Here is a 13,455-nt window from a genome sequence, read left to right on the forward strand (position 1 = left end):
AGCTTCGATTGACCTTCATCTTGGGTTTCTTCTTTGATGCGTTCTTCGAAAGCCTTCAATCTCCCAACAATGTCTTCGAATCCCGTTGAATTTAGATCCAACACTTGTTCTAACGAAGCTACGATGTGAATGAACTTCGTTCTTGGAAGTCCCTTCAGAAACTTCTTTACCAGCTTTGATGCTTCCATTATCTCTCCTAACGCGGCTGCTCTCGATGCTAAGCCTGAAAGTTTTCCTGCGTAGTCATCCACCGTGTCTGTGTCTGTCATCTTCAGTTTGTCGAACTCAGACATCAAAGTTTGTAACCTTGCTTCTCTCACGCGATCAGCACCTAGGTTACGGGATTTGATAGCTTCCCAAATCTTCTTCGATGTATCATGTTCTCCAATCTGAAGTATTAGCGCCTCCGGGACTGATTGAAAGATTAGAGCAATCGCCATATTGTTCTTCTTTGCATCGTTACTCCCTGGATCAATTGTATCCCAAACTTCGTATAAACGAAGCATCACTTTCATTCGCATCGACCATACGGTGTAGTTGGTCGATGTTAGCATCGGACATCGTATGTCCTTCTTCATCTCAAGACCTTTATCACGTGCTTGAGAATCGTCTCTCATGTTTTGATCGAAGTTACAACTCCTCTTATAAACGACCTTCGAAACCTGGAGCTCTGATACCAATTAAAGTTGCACAAACACAAAGATTATAAGAACTTCTCTTCTTATTAGATTTAGAAACTCTCTCAAAACTAAACCTTTCAATGTGTTTCTCTTGATGGAACATCTCTCCATGAGAACTCTTTATATAGGAAGAAGCTACATCTTTTCCTAAGGGCGAAGCTACATCTTTTCCTAATAATAATATGGAAATATTCCTAAGCTCGATATGTTTTCTTTTTTCCTTAACCCATCAAACTTCACTTTAATGTGTTAACTTGCTCCTCAAATTAATTGGAATTATCCTTGGACACCAGGGTACAAGAACAAATAATGAAGGGATAAACTATCTAAATTTCTGCAAAACAACTTGATTCAAAAACAAATAAGAAACATATCACCTGGTAGACATTGTCACGGATCCCTAATGCTCCACTTCATTATTAGCTGCTTGTACAGAAAATATCAACTCAAAACAACTCAAGTAAAAAACTAACTGTAGTTTTTGCTCAAGAGTCATACCGTTTTGAAGAGCAGCCATACCATTTTGAGAGATACCCAGAAGTAAAAACCAATTTTTTTTTTTGAAAAACTAACCTCAGCTTGGTACTCAAACTTCTCACCGAACCCTTCTTCAGTCGTCTCTTTATCTGCCACGGCGGCGTCGTACTTCGCTGGTTACCTCTTTTCTCGGGGTTCCAGCTACAGTAAATGCCGTGTTTTCTTCTTCTTCTTCTTCTTCTTCTTCTTCTTCTTACTTTGATTCTAAGAACCGATGCTGCACACAAAAGGAAAACTTAGCTACAATCAGCATAAACCCTAATGCAAGTGAGACCAATCAGAACGAAACTAAATCTGAGAGTGAGAGACATACATTTAGAGTCTAATCTTATAGAAGAAGCCTAATGTCAGAGTATCTGATAAGATCATGGTCAATGATGTGATATGTGTGGCTCCTTATTAATGGGAAGTCTCCCATTTGTTCAACATGTTCTTTAGTTGTTTAGTTGGAAGTTATTCAGTTGATACTTTTTTTTTGTATTTAAGTAACGAGTTGTTTATGGAATTGCAGTAAATTGTTTCTTAACTCTTTGGGATCCAACAGTATCTGACCCAAGCTATCGCCTTTGCCGACCAAGCAGAGATCCCTGTCTTCTCTCCGTCATCTTCGACACCACCACCACTCTTTGTCTCAGCTTCTTCCGGCCGTCGTCTCTTCTTCTTCCTTTGTCATGTCCGAACTCTGTCTCTCCTCTCTTCTGTATCTATGTCTTGTGTCTCAGCGAGAGAGGGGAAAAGTTTAGCCGAGAAGACAGTCGCTTTGATTACGAATTTACGATTACTATTATTCTACAAGCAACCTAATTCATGGTTCGTGGTTTAAAACTCTAGCCGAGAAGACAATTACCTAAAACTCCAAGTCATGATTTAAAAATAACTAGACCCTGAATCCACGCGCCAGCGCGGTTATGAATTTTCAGTTTTTAAAAAAAATACATTTACAAAAATATTGTTTGAAAGAAAATTCATCTCTCTTTCAAATATAAAATGAAAATATTATAATTAAATAATAAAAAATATAAATAAAAACTATAAATTTAGCAAATGACAACTGAGTTATATTATGCTAAAATTTTCTTTCAAATAATTTATCAAATGACAAATGAGTTATGAGCAAATAATACCATTTAATTTTTAAAAGCATAGCCATTCTTAAATATTTTTTGAATAAATAATGATTTTTAAATTTAGTCAACTGAAAATAATATCCATACAATTGTGTGAGTTAAATTCTAGTTTTATTGATGCATGTTATATATTAGTGCTGCATGTTTTAGGTAACATTTTAATGATGCACGTTTTTAAAAATCTCCATTATTAAAATTATGCACGTAAGGATAACTCATGAGTTTTTTTGGTTGATTAAATGACATTATGTCTAAATTTATTTAATGATATTTCATTAAGTTAACTGAAAAAGACAAACAATAAAATAGGAAGTTTAAATTCATTTAAGCATATTTCATTAATATAAATGAAAAGACAAGTAATAAATTAGGCAGTTTTATTCGTTTTAGAAAATTTCATAAATGCAACTGAAAAAGACAAGAAAAAATAGGAAGTTTAATTAATGAAGTAGGAACATTTTCAAATGGGTACTTCTCTTTTAATAATATAGATAACTAGATCTAGATCCGCACAAGTTTTATTCTTTCTATACTAAAATACTCTAATTTATATAACATTATTATGTAACAATACTATTTTACATAACTTTTATATTTTGTAAAAATTATTTTGTAACAATAATATTTTACATAATTTTTGTTTTATTTCTAAAATTTGGAATTTATATAGAAATTAAATTGAACTGCACTTATATAATAGAGAATAATTTTTTTTTGGGATACCATTAAAAACAACAAAACTTATTTAAAAACAACTATAATATTTTGTACTTGAAAAATAATTTTGTATTAACGTTCTTACTTGAGAAATTGTTTCAAATACACTAACTTGGATAGCATTTTATAAAAACTCAATAAAAAATATTCTAACATTTGAGCTTAAGATTTAACGATTATTGTTTAGGATTTTATTATTTAGGTGGTGAAGTTGAGTTTATGAACTTATGTAAATAATTCTTATATATTTATAAATGTTTTTGGAGGGTTAACTTTGTCTTCTAATAATAAATTTATGATATCTATGAAAATTGATACTAAAATTTTGAAAAATAGTATCAAATATGAGGTAAAATTAAAATTTGTTGGAATTATATTATATACTATAACATTAAACTTTGATAAATGTGTGCACTCTTCATATATAATAGTGTTGGAGTTTTTTTTTTTGACATATATAGGTCATTCGTGCTATGACATTAGTACGCATATAGATGATAAAAATGTGTATTCATGTTTATTATATTCGTTCATGTATATATTTATTTTATATATATATTGTTTGTCTATTTATGGTTGGATTATCAGATGTAAAACTTTATATATTGATTAATAAACTAAATTGGTATAGTATTTAAATATTAAAACGGTAATATAAACGGTAATAATAGTTAACTAAAGCCTTATATGTTTAAAGAGGTTAAGTGTTACATCTATGAAGAGTAAATTAAAATTTAACCATTAATAAGAATATTAGATTTGAGTTAAAAAATTATTGACATAAATTGTAATGTTACATGATAGAAGCATTTATTCAAGTTATGATCTCTAAGAGATAGTTTAAATTAAAAAATAATAAGTCATGATTTATTTGTTTAATAAATAGGATATTTTTATGTTAAAATTTAAATAGATATGGATATTGCTTTCCAACAAAATCTATTTAAAATCTTTGTAAAATGTAGTTTTGAAAATTAATAATTGTAAGTTGTTATTATCATTAAAAAAATTTATATAATTTTTAATTTTCGTTTATAAATCAAAATTAAACTAAATTTAAATTTCCTATTATATTTTATGAAAATTAAATTTAAATTAATCGATTTTCGGAAAAAAAAATGATTCTGAAATATTTTTAAAAGATATTGTTAAAATTTTCTTAAATAAATATTTATTTTATTTTAAATAAAAATAAATATATTAAAAGGTATTATAATAATGTTATGTACATTTGATAAACTTTCTAAATAATGGTTCAACTTAGAATATCACACATGAAATGAAGTTCTGACTTCTATTTTAATATAATATATATTTTATTTTTATATTTGAAACGTAAATATTATTTTTTTCCAAGAAAGATCTTTTTAAAGTCTTTGTAGAATGTATTTTCAATACTTAAGAACTTTAAATTTTTATTAGGATTAAAATATAAATAAAAATTTGTAGAATTTTTTTAATAAATCAAAGTATATTAATTTAAAATTTTAATGATATTTATAATAATTAGAATTTAAATTAAAAAAATTTCGGAATTAACATTTTGTTAAAATGGTTGGTTACATTTGTTTATTATGTATGTTTTATGTTTAGTGAAATAAAAAAGAGGAATTAATATATTGTTAAGATTTGGTGCTGCAACTTCATAAAATATAATGTAAATATTTTTTTAAGAGAGGGTCCATTTCAAAATTCACACATGAAAGAAGTCATGACTTCTATTTTAATAGATAAGATAGATATTTTACTTTTATATTTGAAACAGAAATGTTATTTTTTTCTAAGAAAAATCTTTTTAAAGTGTTTGTAGAATGTATTTTTAATACTTAAGAAATTTAAATTTTTATTATGTTCAAAATATAATTAAAAATTTGTAGAATTTTTATTTTTTATAAATCAAAATATATTAATTTAGAATTTTAATGATATTTATAATAATTAGAATTTAAATTAAAAACATTTTGGAATTAACATTTTGTTAAAATGGTTGGTTACATTTGTTTATTATGTATGTTTTATATTTAGTGAAATAAAAAAGAGGAATTAAAACTCACAGTACTCACATTCCAAGCAGCTAGCCAGAACAATTCAGTCTGTGTCTCCAGATGCCAAGAAGAAGAACAAAAAAAACAGCAGGCTGTACCTTCGTCTCTATAGGCAGCAAAGAGAAGGTTACACTATAAGAAACGGAAAATTAATTTGGAAAAACAGAAGAGGAGCTCAAACAAAATTAATAAGATGAGATAGAAAAACAAGATTTTGAGTAGTTTAGAAAAATGAAAGAGGCAAGTTTCGACCACTAGGCTCTCTAGGCTCGTGGATGTGGAAGAAACTGCTAAAGCTTCGACCACTTGCCTCGCAGCTAGCAAGAGTAGATATTCGAAATGGCTCAACGACTTCCTTCTGGTATGATGAATGGTCTTCGCTGGGCAAGCTGATTGATTTGACTGGAGATCGAGGTTGCATTGACTTAGGAATTCCGATCAATGCCACTGTGGAAAGGGCAGTTCAGTCCTATAGATGTCGGAGGCGCAGGACTGATGTACTAAGGAGTATTGAGCAGGAGATAACTACGCTCAGGGATATTGGTCTTAGTCAGGAGGAGGATTTATGTCTTTGGAAGAGAGTGAATGGAGACTACCGGTCTGAGTTTTCTACCTCTCAAACATGGATCCTCATACGCACTCACACCCCGACGGTCCCTTGGAGTAAAGGAGTTTGGTTCCCGGAAGCTACTCCAAAATACTCTTTCATTACATGGATCGCGGTCCATAATAGATTGTCAACGGGTGATCGTTTGCTGAAGTGGAACCCTCAAGCTATGTCTACTTGCTGGCTCTGCAAATCTGCTGCAGAAACCAGAGACCACCTGTTTTTCGAATGTACGTACTCTGAGGTAGTTTGGCGAGGAACTATCAAAGACTTGGCAGGCTTGGGAGTTTCGAGCAAGTGGAGTCGTCTGATTAGGAAGCTGGAAACTGGACTGCAGAACAGAACCCTGACCTTTCTGTTTAGATACTGTTTCCAAGCTTTGGTCTATGCCATTTGGTTTGAGAGGAATGCGCGACGCGTGGGAGAGCCTCCAAAGCCAGCTTCTCTTCTGATTCTCTACATAGATAAGCTGGTTAGGAACAGAATCTCGTCGCTACGCAGACCAGGGTGGAAGCACGAGAAAGCAATGGAAGTATGGTTCTGGAGGAGATGAGAATCCATTTTTCTTTTTTCCTTCACAAAAGCTATTAAAATTTTGATCCTATGTATATAACAATAAGCATTAGGTTGTACAAAGGTTTTTTGAAGTGAATAAATTTAAAATTCTTTCAAAAAAAAAAGAAAGAGGCAAGTTTAGAGAGTGACAGAAACAGAATGCAAAACCTTCTTGGGTTCTTGAAAAGATTCATCAGCGGGCATGACAATGTTAGACCACTCAATGTTGCCCCAAATCTCGCCTACTTGGAGTCTCTCCAAGGAAATCTCGGCAGACCAAATATGAAGATGTCCCAACTTGGGGCGGTCCCAGAAAAGCACAATGTTCCCACCGGAGCTGCACATTCTGGCCCCAGGATGTAAACCTTCAAACTTGTCGATTAGACCATACTTGCTCATCTTTAACGTGGCCATACCATGCATGATCCTCTTTTGCTCCCACCGATCAAGAATCTGATCACCAAAGTGGACAATTTTAGAAAGAAAGAGATACTGGTTGAGAGGCTCAAACCATTGACCTCCTCTGTATTCATCACCATCTCTGTTCCATGCAAATCCAACTCATCCGGCTCACACCAAAATAAAGTTCCGTTTCTGCTAAGACAAAAGAGCAAGTTATCAATCATACACCAGTCCCTTGGCTTTCCTACCAGTTGTCCACGGTTCCCTGTCCCCCATTTACCTTCCCTCGGCGAGTAGTAAAAGGTTCTCTCCGTTTCATCCACTGCGTAAACCTTATGAACCCTCACCATACTGTCGTGGATATGCTTATTACCTCCCTTCCGTTTCGGCATCGGTGGCAAATTATCCCAAGTTTGAGTGTTTGGATCGAATACCTCTCCACAGTCATCATGAACATCGCAGCCTCCAAACACGTAAATCTTCCCGTCTACCACACCAGCAGCCCCGTAAGCTCGAGCCGCTCCCATGGAAGGGACAGGGTGCCACACGTGAGTCCAACAATCCAAGCTCCAGACGTCGGAAGTGCGCTTCTCCCCGTCTATCAACCCACCGATTACATAGATGCCCGAGTCCAGCACCACAACGGAAGATGCTTCCACTGGCTGGGAGGAGAGCGAAGGGATCGGAATTAGATCAGAGGCGTCTAGGGTTTTTCTACGACGGAGGATTCGTAAGCATACGTAGACATATGTTTCAGTGCGACCAATCAGCGATCGGATCTTGTAAAGATCAGGAGATGCCACTAGAGAGCGATAACTTTTGGAGACCAGAGATAAGGCCGCGTGGTCTGATCTCCAGACTCTAGCCAGACAGTTCAGAACCAGATCATCTGACGAACATGATATCGGAGACGCCTCTTCCTTCCTCTGCCTCTTTTCTTGGTGGGGTTGCTCTTCGTGACTGGACATCGAGAACTCAAAGAGGTCCTCTCTTTTTGTTTTTTTCCCTTTCTATCTATCTAAAAGATGTTTATATAGGCATGAAGTTTTAAAAACTAACCGACACCAACGACCAAACACAAGCAAGATTAGGAAAAGCTCTTATAAAGCACACTTCTTCATGCACATATTAAGTCCCAACATATAACACTCTAACTTGAGTACTAATAAGTGATTGATATGTGTGTCATCATGATTTAACATACTTCTTTAAAAAAAAAAAAAAATTAGGCTGATTGATAAGAGGATTGGACGTTGATGGAGATACAGATTTGGACATTCAACACACCAAACATAAATAAACCCTTTAACATGATCAAGCAAAAGAAATTATTCAATTGCATCTTTCAAAGGATATTCCATAATGTAAAAGGAGCAAGTGAAGGGTGAGATCATCTGATCACGTTATGATCGTTGATCGGAACTTCTCTGTAAACTCCGATCTTCTCCTTTTATTGAATGAATCAACGAATATATAACATGCGTCATGTTACATGTCTAACAAAGTATCAAGACGATCTCATGGCGATCGCCATACAAGTACTTATCGCCTATGCCATCTCAACAAGCCAACCACAGTAACACAACTACAACAACAAAAATCAAAGGCTAGTTGCTTCCATTCTTTATATTGATTCTTCTTAGTTTAGGAATGGAACAAGCTTCTTCTTTGTAATCTGTGATCTACCTATCTATATCATATAGGGAGAGGGAGATATTGGTCATGATTTTATGTTATCCCGAAACATATTTGTTTGATTTATAAAAAAAAAATTCCAGAAAACGTGTTGTTAAAATATACAAATCTTTAATTGTAATCTAGAATCTCTTTCTCTATCCCCACTTGCTTTCATATATGCAGAGATCATCATCATCAGCCCGTAAAGAATCTTCTCCATGACTGCCATGGAAGAAACCCACCTGCAGACAAGCTCCAAAATCACTAAAGCTTCTTGTATTAACTGTCTTTCAAAATGTAAAAGAAAGAGATAAACTGAAGATTTACCACATCCCGGACAACGGAAATACTTTTTGTCTCTAAATACAAGTCCTGTTCCTCTACATTCTTCACATCTCTTCTGTTCAATCTGAAACCAAAATCTCAATTAAAATGGACATTTCCAAAAAAATAGATATACGCACGCACATGTGTGTTGTATAATATATGAATATATCTTAATTTAGGTCACATACTATTCTTTTGCTGAATTCAACACCTGCAACAACGAAAGGTGTGACTCCAGCTGCAACATCCATTCATTAGGAAATATAAGGGATTAGAATTAGATTTACTAAATAGATTTTAAATGATTAATCACGACAAGTTAAATTATGTTAATTACCGACAGCTCCAACTATGATTTGCCACGTAATCTCCGATTTGCCTGTCTCCGCCACCGTGTCAGCGAGGTCACCTAGAGCTGACGGCGTTCTGAGCCGTCGTTTACTTATCATCAAACCGTTGCTTCTTCCCCGAGAAACAAAACTAACCGTCGAGTTCTTCCGACGAGGTCCTGATCCAACGGTCCACAAAGACGGAACCAGACACAGAGAAGAAGAAGACGCCTCCATCGTCGCCACCGTGGCTCAGAAATCAAGTTATGCGAGGGGTGGGAATATATTTCGGAAACGACCCGTTTAAATAGGGCCACGTCGACTGATTTTGAGTCGGGTTCGCGCCAACCACAAGATGAATGCGAAAGCCATCATGTGGCTCTAAAAGCAACGGATAAAAAGAAAAATCTTTTAATACATAGAAACGTCGCCCTTTAATCAGAAAACAAGTAACACCATTAAGGTCTTTGTGTATAGCCTAGTAAAATTTGAAAAATGGTCTATTTCAACCCTAACAATTTTGATTGTGATAAATACAATCTAAGGTTAACATGAATTATCAGCGATGGTTGACTTGTTTGCTGGGATTTGATTTTGAGATATTTCGCAAACAAGGTTGTGAAAACAAATTAGTTGTTGGGTTGTTTAGGAGCATGTCAGTGTCTACCTTGTTATTTCAGTGACAGTTCCAACGGTTCTGCAATGGAAGGACTTGTATGCTGAGATTGAAAATGATGAACACATTCAAAACATCATTTCTCATATAAGGGATAACTCATTGGTGTCGACTGACTAATGGTAGATTGTGGTCTTGGGAGCGTTTGGTGATACCTAATACATCTAAGTTCATTCAGCTTATTCCCCAAGAGTGTCATGATAGAAAGATGGGGGACATTCTGGAGTGGTTAAGACGCTTCAACAAATTCAGAGATCGTTCTATTCAGAGGGGATTCAGAAGACTTTCCAAAACAATATCGGTCTTTGCCTATTCCGGATAGAGTTTGGGATGATATCAATATGGACTTCATTGAAGGGATTCCAACTTCTAATGGAGTTAATGTCATTTTCGTGGTAATTGACAGGTTAAGAAATTTGCTCATATTATCATCCTTAAACATCTTTACAGCTACGGATGCTGCTCAAACATTTGTTTTGGAGATAGTAAGATTACATGCATTTCCAAGAAGCATTGTTTCTGATCGGGATAGTCTGTTTTAGTGTTTTTTGGAAGGAAACATTCTGTTTGTCTGGTACTCATCTCAAGTACAACACTGCTTTTCACACACAAACAGACGGCCAGACTAAAATCTTAAATTGTTATTTGTAGACGTATTTACGGTTTTTTGTGTCTTCTCATCCGCTTGTGTAGTCTTATTATTGTATTGGGTTGAACATTGGTATAACACTTGCTATCACAAGTCCCTTAAGACAACTCATTTCATGGTGGTTTATGGAAGGGAACCTCCTACATTGCTTTGTTATGAGGAGGGGTCTACAAAAAATTGAGTTGGAAGAGTCTTTCGTGATATATAATATGCCGGATTGCTTCGAGTCTTTGCTAAAAGCTCAAGAAGTTATGAAGACTCAAGCTGATAAGCATCGTAGAAAGGTGGAGTTGAGGGTGTATGATATGGTGTATCTGAAGTTGAGAATGTATAGGCAACAGATGATGGTAAATCGCTGTGAATAAACATAATTAACATGTCCTTAAAATTATAGAAATTGTATAATTAAATTATAGATTTCATGAATAATACAATTTTCAATCAAAATTTTATTCAGCGCTTTGAAAATGTGTGTCGAACTCTAGTTTACATTTAATATAAAACCACATTAATATGAAGAAAAAACATTACTAAAAGTTAATTTGAAACGGGATGAATCTAAGTTTGAAAAATCTTTGGCGATTTCTGACCGTTAGCAATTAATTCAATTAGTTGAAGAAAATGCTAGTATATTGGTTTACGGAAAATGAATAAAACCTCAATGCATTATAGCCTAAAAAAGGAAAAAAAAAACGAGTCTAGAGAGTTAATTAAAATACTAGGTGATTCATCGACATCAATACATGGGAACAAATATTTACGAAAAAATCTAAATTGCTATAGTTATTAATATTTTTTTAATTTAGTTTAATATTTAATATTATTTTATTTAAGGCTGTTATTTATAAGTTATTGAATTGTGATGTTTTAACGTAATTGATTTTGCAAAATATTTAACTTTGCTATGCTATTTGTTTTTAATATTCTAGTTTGATTTTAATTTGGTATATTTATTTTCTTATTGTTCTATTTTTTTTATTTATAATTTTGTATTTTCTATATTTTGGTTTATTATTGGAGTTTATGATTATTAGTCAAAGCACAAAAAATCTTTATAATTTATGAACTAGCAAAATTAAAAAATTAAAAAATTAAAAAAATATATTGTATGTGACCAGTTTAAAATTCATTGTTTACTAATATGACATTGCATTAAGAATTTATCAATTGAAGTGAAGATTTATCATTTTTATCATATTTTCAATCTAAACACTAAAATATATTTTTAAAGACATAAACATGAATTCAATGAAAAGTGCTTAATATTTTATAAAATTCATTGTAAACAACTTATTTGATTTTTTTTTGAAGGTATTATTAAATAGAAATTATGTTTTTGGCGGAGTAACAAACATTATAGGTATTAAGACCAATTAGATGATTCTATTACATATTATAACTGTTTCCTCGAAAAAATTGTAATCAATGAGTTATTTGAAGTTTTCTTCATTGGAAATCATGGGATAAATTATGTGTGCTTAAAGATAATGGTAGACTAGGCTTTAAGGATCTTATCGATTTTAACACAGCAATGCTTGGTAAGCAATCGTAGAGGCTGATTGAGAAGCCAAATACTCTTTTTTCAAGAGTTTTTAAAGGACAACTCCCCGTCATATGGCTGGAGGAGTATTATTTCTGCTAGATCTCTGGTTTGTAAAGGACTAATTAAAAGGGTGGGAACATGTTCATCTATATCAGTATGGAATGATCCTTGGATCCCAGCCACTCGTCCGAGACCAGCAAACAAAAACCTTCCAAACAGTTACCCGGATCTCACAGTGGATTCCCTCATTAATCAGGAATCCCGAACATGGAATTTACAGGCAATCATGGCTTTGGTGGATCCTCATGATGTAAAAATTATTGGAAGTATTCCATTAAGTCGTAATCAGATGGAGGATAGAAATGGATGGCATTTTACCAACAATGGAAAATATTCGGTTCAATCAGGTTATCAAGTGGAAAGGGTTTATCCTGATAAGGAAAAACCACCAGTTTTTTATGGTCCAACAGTGGATACATTAAAAGCTTTCTGCTGGCAACTCCTTTCAGAATGTATAGCGGTAATGAAAAATCTAAAATCAAGATGGATACAAGGGGATATATGTTGTGCCCGATGCGGAGATCCGGAGGAATCAATAAATCATGTGTTTTTTGAATGTCCTCCAGCACGTCAAGTATGGGATTTATCTAAGATACCATCGCATCCCAATATTTTTCCTATCAGTTTTTTTTTGCTAATATGGATCATCTTTTTTGGAGAGTTAATCCAAAGATGGATGACCACCAATTTGCATGGATATTATGGTATATATGGAAAGGCCGGAATAACAAAGTTTTTAGCAATCTCGATATTGATCCGAGGGAAACACTCAAATTAGCGGAATTGGAGTCATCACTCTGGACTGAGGCACAGGTAGTAAATGATTCATGGAGGGGGCATCAGGTACATACCACTTCCGCATTAACAGCGTCAGGACGATGGTGCTTCATAGATGGATCATGGAAAGATAAAGATTTATTTTCAGGGCAAGCCTGGTATAGCACTTTACCGGGTTTCGATGGTTTATTAGGGGCAAGGAATGTAAGGGCATGTCTCTCACCCCTTCATTCGGAGGTGGAGGCTTTAATTTGGGCAATGGAATGTATGAAGAATTTAAGATAGTTTCAGGTGACGTTTGCAACAGATTGTTCTCAATTGGTAAAGATGGTTTCGGAACGAGAAGAATGACCAGCATTTGAAAGTTATCTGGAAGACATTAAGCTTTTAAAAAGAAGTTTCCTCAACTCAGACATCGTTCATGTACCACGGACGGAAAACCTACGGGCGGATAGCTTAGCACGTAGTGCTAGGAAACAACCGTCTTTCGTCGTTCACATGGATGCGGAGTTACCAAATTGGTTTACAGAATCAATATGAGTCTGTAAATGTTTTGTTTGCTGTAAAAAAAAAAAACTTTATAATATTCATTTTGACGGTTTCTTAGGTTTACAGTAAGACGATCATAAGAATACACACAATCTCTCTCCCTCTAGAATGTCAAAGATGGGTTTTTATTACCAATTTCATGTTGCATACTCATAACATATTTATTCTTTTTTGCACTCTGCCTTGGAAGCATAAGGC

At 34.0% G+C, this 13,455-nt stretch overlaps 2 protein-coding genes across 2 annotated transcripts; both read right to left on the reverse strand.

Moving 5' to 3' along the window:
- Positions 1 to 1,210: 1,210 nt before the first annotated feature.
- On the reverse strand, positions 1,211 to 7,638 carry LOC106314956 (F-box/kelch-repeat protein SKIP6-like). Its single transcript, XM_013752750.1, has 3 exons — positions 6,787 to 7,638; positions 6,437 to 6,721; positions 1,211 to 1,434 (listed from the first exon to the last, which is right to left on the reverse strand). The coding sequence occupies exons 1-3, from the start codon at positions 7,636 to 7,638 to the stop codon at positions 1,411 to 1,413; spliced, it is 1,161 nt and encodes a 386-aa protein (XP_013608204.1). The 3' UTR covers positions 1,211 to 1,410.
- Positions 7,639 to 8,368: 730 nt separating this feature from the next.
- On the reverse strand, positions 8,369 to 9,297 carry LOC106316723. Its single transcript, XM_013754601.1, has 4 exons — positions 9,012 to 9,297; positions 8,863 to 8,912; positions 8,675 to 8,756; positions 8,369 to 8,589 (listed from the first exon to the last, which is right to left on the reverse strand). Exons 1-4 carry the CDS (start codon positions 9,238 to 9,240, stop codon positions 8,543 to 8,545), a joined length of 408 nt encoding a protein of 135 aa, XP_013610055.1. The 5' UTR covers positions 9,241 to 9,297; the 3' UTR covers positions 8,369 to 8,542.
- Between the last annotated feature and the right edge of the window lie 4,158 nt (positions 9,298 to 13,455).

This window comes from Brassica oleracea, chromosome C9, assembly GCF_000695525.1.
Source record: "Brassica oleracea var. oleracea cultivar TO1000 chromosome C9, BOL, whole genome shotgun sequence".
In the NCBI taxonomy this organism is placed as follows: Eukaryota; Viridiplantae; Streptophyta; class Magnoliopsida; order Brassicales; family Brassicaceae; genus Brassica; species Brassica oleracea.

Bases quoted from the DNA above. Each gene is read 5' to 3' on its own strand.
- LOC106314956 (XM_013752750.1), bottom strand. From the start codon at position 7,638: ATGTCCAGTCACGAAGAGCAACCCCACCAAGAAAAGAGGCAGAGGAAG. The intron at 6,722-6,786 runs GTCAATGGTTTG...TTTGGTGATCAG, and splicing joins TGGTGATGAATACAGAGGAG to ATTCTTGATCGGTGGGAGCA. The intron at 1,435-6,436 runs GTTTTGCATTCT...TTTTGTGTGCAG, and splicing joins CTTTTCAAGAACCCAAGAAG to CATCGGTTCTTAGAATCAAA.
- LOC106316723 (XM_013754601.1), bottom strand. From the start codon at position 9,240: ATGGAGGCGTCTTCTTCTTCTCTGTGTCTGGTTCCGTCTTTGTGGACC. The intron at 8,913-9,011 runs GTAATTAACATA...TGGATGTTGCAG, and splicing joins AATCATAGTTGGAGCTGTCG to CTGGAGTCACACCTTTCGTT. The intron at 8,757-8,862 runs GTATGTGACCTA...TTTTGGTTTCAG, and splicing joins TTGAATTCAGCAAAAGAATA to ATTGAACAGAAGAGATGTGA.